The 13465-nt window shown below is 41.3% G+C and overlaps 1 protein-coding gene across 1 annotated transcript in view; it reads right to left on the minus strand.

Annotated features, from left to right (window-relative positions):
* Positions 1-13465, minus strand: part of KCNJ5 (potassium inwardly rectifying channel subfamily J member 5) — a 47844-nt gene that overhangs the window by 5644 nt on the left and 28735 nt on the right. The window contains exon 3 of the mRNA XM_076358645.1: positions 5568-6514. Coding sequence (XP_076214760.1) covers positions 5568-6507 — 940 coding nt within the window. The 5' untranslated portion in view covers positions 6508-6514. The remainder of the gene's footprint in view (positions 1-5567; positions 6515-13465) is intronic.

The following is a 13465-nucleotide window of genomic DNA, read 5'->3' on the forward strand; positions in this document are numbered from 1 at the left end:
GTACGTTAGCCGTATTTGCTAGGCTCTCTCTGCAGTTCAGACAAAGATATTGCTGGAAGTGATTTCACTTCTCTGTCCTTGTTTTCATACACTATTGTATGCAGGGTGACTTCTTCCCTTGTACTGGATGCACATAAAGCTGCATAATACATACTCTGCTCCTTCAGCTGAGCTCCACCTACACTACAAGAGTACAGAGAAAGAACTGATGGACTCAGAGGTATAGTGACAGACTGGTATAATTTAGGATGGCATGGAGTAGTTATGAAAATTTTAAGTTCTATCACTCTAATTAAGTCTTTTCATTTATTCCTCCAACTTGAAAAGGAATAGTAGAAGGTAGGACCATGGTCCTCCAATTATTTGGGCTTGTCTCCTTTAGAGGAGGACATGTCTGGGCTTGATTCACTTTGATTTTTATGCCAGAGGAGAGTAATAGGATTTTAATTTATCTGAATGCTCTCCAGACATGAGAAAGCTCATAGGCACTGGAAATGGGGGGAGCGGGGGGGAAAGGACCTTATGATTTAAAGATCTTGCATTCAATTGGCATGTCTCGACCAGGCAGAACCCGAGCACCAAGCTCACACCATGTAACTTTAAGCCCATCACAAAGGTATTTATAGTGACTGCAGACGCACCTAAGATGACTAGCCTGCCAACATCCACCTCTGGAGGACGATTCAGCTCATGAAAAGAATGACTTGAGATGTCTCTCTCTTCCCTATAATTATATAAGAAGTTTCTGTAACAGTTCTGCAAGGTCCTTCTTGCAGAAAAGAAAACTTATTTATATGCAAAATGCAAAACAAACCAACAAGACAACCCAAACCAGATGATGAATGCATGAAAACTCCATTTAGTAATTTCACTCTTCCTTTGTTCTCCCATGAAAATCATGATTAGTTTCAGGATATCTTATGTTGTGGCTACTTCTTTTTGTCCTATATTTACAGCCAGGAAATTTTACTATGTCCTCTGTAAAGGTGGATAAATTGAGGTGCAAAAAAGCTGCTGTTTGCCTACACTCTCACAGGGACAGGACGGGGTAAATTGCTTCTAATCATTGAACCACTTTTTCTCACACAGTCTCTAAGCCAGAAATATGCATGCCTATCCTTTCCTAAGAGTTTACTAAAACTTCATTAGGTGACTGGACTGATCAGGCATCTGGACTCTCTCTTGTGGCTTATTTAATGGTGGTGGGAAAAAGAGGTAAGGAAAACCAGGGAGGACCAAGACTGCAATGTCTATGCCCAGACTATAGCAATGCTGGACACTGTAGATACAGAATGAGGTTTGCAGGACAGCTAATGATAAATCAGGTTTTGGTTAATTGTCAGTAAATAGCAGTGGAAGGGTAAAGTTGGAAGAGAAGAGCACCTCTTCAAATTATCAGCCAGAAAGTCTGGTAGGATATGCAGACTGCGTCATCACATGGAGTGATGGCTTACAGAAAAAAAAAATAAAATTGGACTCTCCAGTGTTCTCTAATTGCATCAGCCAAATTCTTCACCCAGGTGACTCTGCATGCACATGGAAGGAGGGTCTGAATAGCCACTGCTCTCCTACGTTCCAGCAGCCTCACTTTATACACTATGTTCAATTCAGGATCAGGAGGGTAAGGGCAAGAGTTTTGGCCAACAGCAGCCCAGGCCTATTCTGTCACCAGGATGGCTCTGATTTTTTGTTGCCACTGTGGGAAGCAGGAAGACAGTGAAAGCAAAAATGTATTCACTCTGCAAACAGATTTTCCACCTTCCCTTTTATTGCAGGTCAAATTTGGGCCAGCTGATCTTGACAAGTGTCCCTTTCAGATAAGGCAAAAGAGAATTAATTCCCTAAAGTGATCTCTGTGACCAATTCATTAAGTAGGCACTGTGAGTGATGCTGCTGCTCTCAAGATGCCCACGAAGCAGCACTGGAAGTCAGAATGCTTGTCATCTATATTGATTTTGTTGTTACAGTGGTCATTTCACTCAGCAATGATCACAACAGATCTGCCCAGAAACTTAGCCTCCCTTTGGCATTTTTTAACCTCTCGTGGAGCCACAGTGCCTCAACCGTACTAAAATATTGATTGGAAAGACCCCTGTCAGTGGGCTTTCTGCTGCAGCTGGCTTCATGGGTTAGTTAGTAGAATAGCTGTGGGTCCCTGGGGAGCTCTCACTAGAATAATAACAATGTTTATTTTCTTTTTCGGCAAAATAAAACCACTGCATTTTAGGCTGGCTGGTAAGTTTCTTGTGCGTTGCTATTCTTCAGTGTGTTTTATTTACCCTTTTAAAACTTCAAGTCAACTTGAAAACAAAAACATGGTTTTAAAACACAATGTTTCACTTTGTAAATAAAACAACTTGAAGTGTTTAGGAAATTCAAGTCAACTTGAAAACAAAAATGTTGTTTTAAACCAGAATGTTTCATTTTGTAAAAAAAACCAATGACTTGAAGTGTTTCAACTCTTCAGAATTTGTTCTATGCTTTTCATTTGAAACTATTATTTACGATCTTTGCCTTCCACTGGATCAAAATTAAACTTAAATGTCAGTGAGAAGAGTTTCTCGCTTGAAAGGAGGCAATCCATTACATTTGTAATATGCATGTGGTTGGTTAAAGCTATTGGAAATAGTTATAAAATTGCTGTCCCAAATTTTCAGTGAAAAATATTCACGCTTTTAGTCAAGACATTACACTTGAATTTCTTTAGTCATTTGTATGTTGACAATCGCCATTTTGACCTACTTTCAAAATACCTTATGAAAAAATATAGCTGTCTTTTCCCCACCAGTGCGGGATGCATTCACGGTATGATTTGCTGTTGTCTGTAAAGATGGAATAAGTTTCCATTCATTTTCACTCGACAACAACCGCAGAGCTGAGCCACCTCTGAGACAGCATGCAGGACTCGCTTGCCTCTTGTGCACCATGAACAGAGCTATATATGCTGACCAGTTGTACCTTTGAACACTGTGATGGTGGTTCCTAATTTTTCAGAGGGGTTACTAAGGAAACAAATGGTCTGTTGCATTTTTCTACTGCCCCGAACCTGACCAGGTTGTAACAGTGTCATGATTTAATAGAAGTCACACTGCAAGTAAATCATACCATTCGCCAAAGCAGATGGGGCTTTAACAATACAATAGGAAGGAAAGAACCTAAAGAATTTGCTTGGAGCAAATTTTAAGGTATGGAGGTAGGGATTAATATCCCCTAAACTGCTTTATCAATATTACAAAGTGTGAGGACAAAGCAGGAAAGCACAAACACTGTGCTTCTGCAAGCCACTCTCATTGTGGCAAAATACCACAAACCCCCAGTTACCGTATGTCATTCAGAAAACCATCTCAGCCTCTGAATCAGGTAACGGCATCATCTGAGGTCCACTCTGCTCTAAGTTCAATGCAAACTGGCTCTTCTAGCTCCAGTTTTGGAATTTCACAGCCTGTCTTCCGAGACCAGAATAATTCATTTCCACAGACGTATGCTCCTTAATATCATTACACACTGGCCTGTACAATCCCTCTGGGAGAGGAGCCCATTTGTAAAGCAGTATTATCCCTATGCCATGCTTTTAATTTTGAGGTTGTTATTGATAATGACTTCCTCTCATACATATCTAGCAGTGGCTGAGCTTTCATAAGAGGAAGGCAGTGCAATAGCTGTTCAAATGGAATTTGATAGTGTCACTGTGTGATGAGGAAAGAGGCTTTGGACAAACAAGGAACTGCATTCCATGCTCAGATTAGGAGGTTCTAGTATCTAGCAAATGTTTAGGCTACAAAATAAGCTTCCATTACAAATCTTTGCCTTTGATAGTCTTTTCTACCCACGCCCTCTTTTGCCACATCTCTACAATACTCTGCTGGGAAAGAGTATTTGCCTAGTAATGCCGAATGAATTCCACTTCTACAGTACAGTACTCCAACCAAGGTACAGTGCAATTTATACATAATCTTCCATTAGCTCTGTTTGGAAAAGTCAGCTATTGCTATTCACCTAATGACTAAAGGGAGATACTGGGAAACTGAATTAGCTCTCTAGAGAGCTGTCTTTAAGAGCGAAGGTCTGGGATGCAGGAATTGGAGAGACTATTTCCCCTTACATCTGGCTGTTAGGAGACTAACAAGGACAAATCTCAAGAAGGGGACAACATTAGTAGTAAGCAAGGGTCAGAACCTGTGAGACAGGGTGCTGATACCACTGACTACTCATATCAAGCTGAAAACCCTTGCTAGTGTTTCAGAGAGAATCCATGCCTCATCAAGATGGAAAAAAAAAATCCGAATACCACCAACAGAAAAAACTTGGGTTCAAAATGCCATCTCAGAACTAAAATCCTTAAACACCAAAGGGCAAAACTACTTATAAAAGCTTTTTTGCATCTCTGACTCCTATGTTTCCACATCTCTAGATAGCAATTCTCTCCTCAGTGCTGCCTGTAGCCCCGTTCCCCTCAAAGGCCCTGATTCGACGAAGGCATACTGCCAACCCCAGACTCAGAAAGCCTTCCTGAAGGGAGCATCAGCATCTCAGGGTGCTTAAACACGCTTGCTGTGCTAGAAGCACAGCAGACAGAGCCTGCCAGCTCCTCCTTAAAGCCTAGAAATGAAGTAGCTGGTAAAATGACCCCATGGTGCCATGTCTTCTAGGTGAGACTCTGGAGTAACAGCATCTTCCTCCCTAGCCAGACCCCTAGGAGATACACTGCCTCCCACCTCTGGAAAGGAGCCCGGAGGCCTTTGTGGCCATCCATTCGCTCAGCTTGAGAGGCACACTGCCCTGCCACCTCCCTTTTCTACACTTTGGAAAGCTGAGGCACACAACTTTTCCAGATTTATTATATACGGATGCAGACTTCTTTCATCACCTGCCACAACTACACCCATAGGAGAAAACCGGGAATCAGCTGAGTATATCTCCGAATCTACCCATTACACAGCATTGTTTTAAGCTGTTAAACAGCTGCTGGGTTGCAAGAGTCACAAAAGCGTTTTCTGTATTTTTCCTCTTTGAGCTCCTTTTGAAAATACATGTCCTGTATCACGTGCAAGTCATCCAGTTTCAGCACATGCTGTTTTATGGGATATAGTAATACTTGGGCACTTCCTTCATAGCCTCCATTAAAAAGCAACACTACAGCAATACCTAAAATAGCACAGTTACAGCCAATTTTTAATACAGAGGAGAAATGGAAAAAGATTTGCGCCATGAATTTTGATCACAGGAAACAGGACCACAAGAGACCTCATGAATTTCTTTAGTCCATTCCTTTTTTCCCATGGATCAGTTCTAAGTGATTATGGACAGCTCCTCGACTAACCCCTTTGTCTGAATCCCGGACTTGTAAAAAGAGTGTGAAACACTACAACATGAGCTAAAGGACCCATCTTTTAATTGCTAGTTCTCTCAGACCACAATATCCCACTTGAACCAGTCACTAGAGAAGGACAAATCCCAACATGTTCTCAGTCCAAGTGACACTGACGGTAAAATCTTAATGCCAAACTGCACTCCATTTTTCCCCTTCCCCTCTCAAAATTTTTGACTGATTTTTGACAAGCCCTTACCTGTTGCTTCCACCATTCCTTCCAAGATGACCACAATTTCAAACTCCTCCTTCTCCAGTTGGGTGCGGGACATCTCCCAGAAGGGGCTTTTCTCGTTGATTTCATGCGAGATGATAAGAGGTGACACCAGGAACAATCTGTCGTCTCCAGTGTCAAATCCCACGTTGATGTCCGTTTGGTTCAAGGGGATAAACTCTCCTTCTTTGGTCTGTTTGGACTTAATCAGTTTGGCTCTAATGGAAGCCTCGACAATGTGGGAATTGCGGAGGTCTCCAACCCGGAACATGAGGCAGAGCTTCTCATCCCTCATGGAAATCACTGCATTGTTAGAAAACATGAGGGTTTCAGCCCTCTTCTTTGGTTGGCTGATCTTGACAAACATACATCCCACCATGAACGCATTGACAATGGAGCCCAGAATAGCCTGGATCAGGAGCAGTACGATGCCCTCTGGGCACTTCTCTGTTATGACCCTATAGCCATACCCAATTGTCGTCTCAGTCTCGATGGAAAACAGAAATGCAGAAACAAATCCACTGAGATTTTCAACACAGGGAATCCAGTTCTCATCTTCAAGATGGTCCAGGTCCCCCCGGATATAGGCAATGAGCCACCATATGAACCCAAAAAACAACCAAGTGATGGTGTAGACCATAGTGAAGACAAGAAGATTAAAACGCCACTTGAGGTCCACCAGCGTAGTGAAGAGGTCACTAAGGTATCGATAGGTTTCTTGGACATTTCCATGGTGCACATTGCACTTGCCACTTTTCTCCATGTAACGCTGACGTGGCTTCTTACCTTCTGCTGATATGAGGCGGGTTCGGTCAGTGGCAATGGGGACATCATCCCGAGCCTGTTTGGGAATCTTCTTAGGCTCTCTGGATGTAACTCCGATGTCCATGTCCTGGTTCATGAAGATCCTAGAATCTCCGGCCATGGCTGGGCTGCAGAACAAAGAAATAAAGTTTAAGATAGGAGGAAAAGAGCTGAGACAAAAGCCATTTCGTTTACTCTCTGAACCATTACGACAGACCAGGACAACAAACATTGCAAATATTAACGCTACACTGACAAACTTTGCCCCATGCTGGTACAGGGCTGGATACAGGCTGATTCTACATCAGGAAAGCTTTTTGCTAGGGCCATGTCCTTCCTCCTAGTATTGTTTTGGGAAACACTTTGAAAGGCTTCAGCACTTCTCTCACAATAGCCACTTGCTAAATATAATGCTGCTTTGAACTGGATGTTAAATACCGATTCATAATACATACTCTTCAAACATGAACCAGCTGCCAGTCACTTTGCTTAATGCACTACTGGAACCTCAGAAAATACGGTGATGGGCACAGTCTGGGAGTCATGAAATAGGTAAGCCTTGTTACAGGTTTTGGTTTTTTTTTTTGTCCTCAGATTTTTTTTACACCCAAAATTTGCTTCAGATCACAACTAGGAGCAAAGGAAAGATACATCAATGTGTATTTTCAAGAGGGACTGGAGTTTTTTGCCTCAGGTTTTGGGTGCATACCAAGAGAACCCTTAGAAATGAATAGAAAACACTGAGCACCACTGTCTATTACACTGTCTATGTAAATCTCACATAAGTCTAAATTATGCATGGAGGTTTCCCTTACAGTCAGCAGAGAAAGGCACCTCCAGGGATAATTCAGATTTCAGGAGTGCTGAATCACCTTCTGTAAGTACCCACCCCCTCCACAAATTATTCTGGGAGCCTGGGCTCCAAATGTGAAATAGGCATTTAATTTAGCGTCTTGAATTACATGTCTGAAGGTGTGATGAATCCAGGCCTACTGTTAATCAGACATATCAGAACCCACCCCTTTACTTCATCTGACATTAGACAAAAACACCAGACACTTTTAGAAACGTAATAGACAGCTATTGAAAAGCCCACTGTTGACATGCAAAACTATGCTTAACAAGACACAAATAAATAATACAAAATGATGGCTGCAATGATTTTTGCAGGTTATAATGTAACATCTTGTTTACCTAGATGATTAGATACTCCTTTAAAAAAAAACCACACATGCTCTATTGAAAAATGAGAGTCTTGACTCTGAATGCAGGGCACAGCCAAAATCTCTGTGAAAGACTACCTAAGAAGCCTTAGTGATATCAAAGATAGAGTAGCAATATTCTCTATGGCGTTCCTTCTCTGCATTGTCCTCTGCAAATCCTATTAAAACCTAACTAAATCTATTACTGCTCCCTCTATCTTTAATCTTCTTATGCGTCTGTGAATGAGAAAAGGTGTAGAGATACAATTACAAGTATCTTGGGAAAGACAATTTTAAGATGGAGCAAAGTAGCTTCATCTTTCGGTATTAAAAAGCACAAAGGGTGGGCGGGAAGGAAGCAGAGGCAGGATGAATAAATGAAGCAACAAATTTCCACTTCCATTCTGCTGTAGCCAAGTCTGGTTAACAGCAAAGAATTACTCTTAGCCCTTGTATAAGTCACCATCAATCATTACTCCAATGAAGCAGCCAGAGCCTGTTGCTGGAACCATACCCGCTGGCTCTGTTCACTAGGGAGCCCAGCCATCTGTCCACAGCACAGTCCCAAAGCTTCTTCGTGCTGGCAAATTTGCCAGGTTTGAAGGGTTTGGGCCAGGGCTGAGCCAGTGCAGCCACAGGAAGGGGTAAATAATAGGGATTAATGACGCTGGGATGGTAAGTTAGGAGGAACCAGGTTTGCTACCCCCACTGCATATGATCCTGGACGTGGGATAGATAACCCCAGCACTGTGCTGTTCCCTTCTTCAAACAGCAACATCAAGGATTTTGGCAGAATATTAATCCCTACCTCTATTTCTTTCACTTCTGAAGGTAGGACTCCCGAGAGCTGGCTCATGGTATATTTAGGTATATTTTCAGCCATTTTCTACTACTTGTTGCAAATTCAAATCTCCTGGACCATTGGTCTGTCGCTCTGCTGCCTTATGGTGTGTGTCTATTTACATGCATGCAAAGTGTCTGCTAGATGCTGTCAAATTACGAGGGTACATACTGACTCGCACTTCACAACATGTGAAAGCATATACCAAGTGCAAGTCAGAACAATCACACACTTTTTTTTCCCCTCTTTAATAGGGAAAGAAGCATCCCATCCACTGACTTAAGGAGAATTAGGTACAGAGAGGAACCTCTTCACTTTCTTCTTATGAATATTACTTTTGATCTTTGTTTGCATTGTTTGATTAATCTAAAATTACTCCATTTGGACTAAAAAGCTTTTTGATCAACTTATGTATAGAAATGTAAAAGCAGGCAAGTGTTGCATGTTTTCAATTTTAAAAGAATCGTTTTAAAGATAATTTTGTTATAAAAGTTGTATTTGAAGCTGAGTTTCCCTTACACTGACACTATGTAAGACAGAACAATCAATTTCAAGACATTAAGCTATAGTGTAAGGTTTCATATTTTAGATTCATACCAAAGAGACCAAAAGGATCTTGAAACATATTAAAAAGAACAGAATAGAATAAAAACAATCAAAAAGCCTAAATCCCTAGAAATATCACTCTGGTGAAGCAGGCTAGAGGGACTGCCCATTAATGAAAGTACAGGGAAACCTGCTTTAACTAAAACACTCAAGGGACTGGCAACATCACTTTTCTAATGCTACTGATCTTTAACAATAGGTCAAGTGAAATCTTTCTGGAAACCTTCAGGAACACCTTACAAGTGGTTCACTAAAGCAGAAAAATTCCTGCCGTATATGAACTTTACTGATAGCTTCAGTGGCATTACAATTTCTCCTAATATTTAATCTGAAACTCTCCCATCGTAGTATAAGCATAACCTCAGTATGTGGTTATTGAAAATAATTAAGCAGATGAATCTTTGCATTAGATTCTTTAAAAGCAATAATACTTGTTAGCAGTTTGAGCACAGGTTTGGATGTCTGAAGACTAGCCAGCTTTCTGTTCCAAATGATTTCGGTATTTTTTCTCTAATTCTGAGCAAATCACTGCTTTTCCCTCTGCCTTAATTCCCCAACTGTAAAATTTGTGATACGGATATGAATGGTCTGTGAGATCCTAGGCACAAGAATCTTCTATGAAATTTGCTATCATTCCCTTCTTATTTTAACTGCTCTGGGAAATTTGAGCACAAATGACAAGATACTATAAAAGGAGCACTGTACCTATGTAAGGATTTGGTTAACTCCTTCATCGTATAATATACTGCCACTGTTATCAAGCACACACATCTTTTCCAGATAACGGTAATTACATGCAAGCATCTCAGAGAGATTTAGACTTCAGTTTGTAAATCACTGCTCCCTCCAGCAAAGAGGTCTGAGAGATGAAATTGCCTCTTATAGTCACATGCGCCGTCCTGTTTCATTGGCATTTACCATCTTTGGTTAAACGAGGCCAGGATAATAAAAATGTCACTTTTGTACAAAGCTGCTTTCCTTTTGGACAGGCTACTGCAAAAGGAGATGTGAGTCAGTGTATTATCAACCTTGCAAAGAGGCTTTTTATCAGGCTTGCTGCTGCTCAGCTTTTGCCCAGACGACAGACTCGGGGCAGGCAGTGACATTTAGGGCTCTTAGATTTGCTGAAGAAGAGTCAAGCTGGGGTTAGCTAAGTATCTTCAGGAGGCATTGTTTTGCAGAGCTGTCTACAAGCCCTGCCTGACAGAGCTGATGTACCTCCTGAGAGCTCCAAGTCTTCAAGATAGAAATTTGCTGAAGACATCGCAGAAGGTAAAACAAGAAAAGTTTGCAAGAAACTTTTTTCCCCTGCTGACCATGGTGACTTTTTCAATTTAAATAATCACTGATCTCGCTTAAGTAAATGCAAGTTTCAGTGGGGATAGGATTTGCTTCTGGAGAGGTCTCAACTGGTAGGCAGGAGGAGTTTGAAGACATGAATTTGTCATCAAGTTTGTTTGTGTAAAAAAAAGACTTCTTTTTGTTTGTTTTAAACCTGATGCCCATGTCTTCTTGCATTATGAGAATAAAGGAGCAACTGTTCTTTAGTAAACCCCCCACGCCTTCCCAAATCAGGATTCTGCTTATTTCTGTCATCTCTTTTCCCAGACAGTCTCCTATACTACACAACAAGCAATCAATACAGCAGTGAATACTAAACAGATCATTACTGAAAAACTTGACCTGGTTCTTTTGCTGCCTGTTGGCCCACACCACATAAACCAGAGCCTAGGTTACTGTCCCCAGATTCCTCTGGGGCACATATTGTCCTTTGGGTTACACTGTGGCAAGGGAATGAAATTCTCAATTGACAGACACTAGCAACATGGGAAAGTTGGTAGAGGAACAGAGCAAATTAAAGCAGTAGCACCCAAAGAGAATAAAAGCATTGATCGCTGAACACTGAGTGCTAATGGAAAGATGGAAGAAGAAGAAATATTAGGAAAGGATGGCTTTTGATAATCTGAAGATAAATGGCTATTAGATAGGCACTGACTGACAGGTGGGGCTTTGATTTCCCTGAGAAAGGCATCTTTTCCACTACCCTCTTATTTACTGCCTGTGTATGACTGAGACTGAACAGTCAACAATGCCAATGCAAGATTACCTTTTGAGGCATACATACGCATGCAAGAAAAAGAAAGGTAGGTAGATTTTGTGCAAATCATGTCGTCTTTCCGTTTTCTGACTTATAAATAGAGATTGTGGTGGCTGCCTCTTTGGAAAGTGCTTGGAGATCCACAGGTGGAGGGAATGATACAAAAGAGTTATGCTATTCAAAAACAGGGCAAAACATTTAAGGAAACTGCACAAAAAGGGAGACCCGTGGCACCTCACTAATAAACATGTGGTTCAAAAGCTCCCTCATCCAAATAATTGCTTTTCAAAGTGTAATCTCACTCAGCGCTGAAGTAGGAAGATGCCTCTCATTTCTTCTTTGAGTTTTCATTGAGTCGCAGCACTGCTTTTCTAACATGCTGACGGGCATGATTTTACAACGGAGCTCCTCTGGGGCTAGAGGAGACACCCACCCACCAATACACACAAATGGGTGACTGATGATTAACTAGGCAGCTACTAAAGATGCAGGATGACTTTGTGCTTGTTACAGAGCTGGGCGCAGACAGACGGTGCCTGTCTGCTTAGAGTTCATTAGGCTCAGAAATACCGAAACAGAAGGTGTTCAGTCTTTAAAAAGAAAATACCTTGTAAGAAAATCTCTCTGGGTAGGAAGCTAATATGACACAAAGACAGAGCTTATGGACAGTTGCACTTTACTTTTATCTGCTAATTACCGCCCAGTCTATCCTTCTTCCCAGCAATGCTGGATAATCACAGTTCTAATATCCCTGAGCCCTTTCATTGTCAGTTGTGAGGTAGCAATGTGCCTCCCATTCCCAGAGTATCCAAATGTTTCACAGTGTTCAACACAGGTATCGCATGCTTTGAAATTTTATTTATTTATTTATTAAGATCTGTGGAACAAGGAAGTGCTGTATTTCCCGTATTTCAAGATGGGGAAGTGAGTCACAAAGACACCTGCTTCTTCCACACTCACACTGGGAGTCTGTGGCAGGGCAGGGAATTAAGCCTAGAGTTTCCAAAATCCTAAACGAGTGCCTGTAATCACTGCACCACTCTTCTTCCCTTCCACCAATTCAGCAGCAGTGAATACAGTCCCTATCTGCTTCAGGTGTGTCTAAAAGATTACTCTGAAAAGCCTACATAGCCTGATCTATCAGCACAAATAACCTAGCAAGATTATTTCGAATGCCAAGAAATAATGTTTCTGTTCTCTCAAGTAGCTACAGGTTTCAAATAGATTTTTTCCCCCCAACTATGGATTGAAGTATAAAAAATCCCATACATAACACAAGTTTGCAGTTGCATTAAATATATTGACTTCAGACCAATGCAGAAAAGAGTGGAGAAACTAAACTGTAATGAGAATAGAGACTGGGGTGGGTTGGTTTGGGTTTTTTTTCAGAAAAAAGATGAAAACTAGAAAATGCCTTATGAGATATCATAATGACACCAGTGTACAGGCTATAACAATTTGTTATAGAACAAGGACTGGAGAACATGGAGATTCCACAACATAAGGGGTATCTACTGCTTGATATACCACAGTTCAAATGCATGGGGTGGAAGGCAGGATATAATCCATGTACTTTCAGTCAATTACCTTATACTTCATTGAATTAAAGAAGTTGAGCATGAAAAGTGTGTGTGCAAAGGATGCAATCACAATATTACGCTCTTAGGTGTTTTTCTTAATTTTGAACAGTCAAATGATATCTTCTTTACCAACAAATAAAGCCTGAGAATAAACCAATTTGATCCTTCCACCTCCAAGGAAGTGACTCTGCCTGAGGCATTCTGCAGCCTCTCTGTCTCTGTCCTTTTACCCCAGACTCTTATTTTTAGGGGGACCTTATGGCGTCATTGAAAATTTGACCATTGTCTTTCCACCAACACAACTGAACAAAGAAAAAGAGACACTTTTGTCCCGATAAGACACTCCTGTTTCTCCTGCTACTGGCTGTTTACACACAGCACCCACTGAATATTGGGGAAAGCAGAACCTCAACTCCAAGAGAAAATCCTGCCCCAAGAGCACTAACGTTCCTGTTCTCCATTGTTTAGCTATTTCATCATTATAGCAACTGAGAATCACTACGTGATCCACAGCTGGCTTAAAAAAATAAAATAAAATTGAAGGATGTTAATACCACTTCACGCTTCTCCACTAACTTGCATCCAAACAGTTCAAAGAGGAACTGACCAAATGCAGGCTCCTTCTGCCCCAAGATGTTCAACAGTGCTATTGAGCCCATTGTACAGACAAGAGAAGATGAGTCACAGAGAGACAAACTGACCTACCTAATACCAAACTGCCCGTTAAGTGCCAATGCTCACCCCAAGTGTCC

The sequence above is a fragment of the Aptenodytes patagonicus genome, chromosome 23 (assembly GCF_965638725.1).
Source record: "Aptenodytes patagonicus chromosome 23, bAptPat1.pri.cur, whole genome shotgun sequence".
NCBI lineage: Eukaryota > Metazoa > Chordata > Aves > Sphenisciformes > Spheniscidae > Aptenodytes > Aptenodytes patagonicus.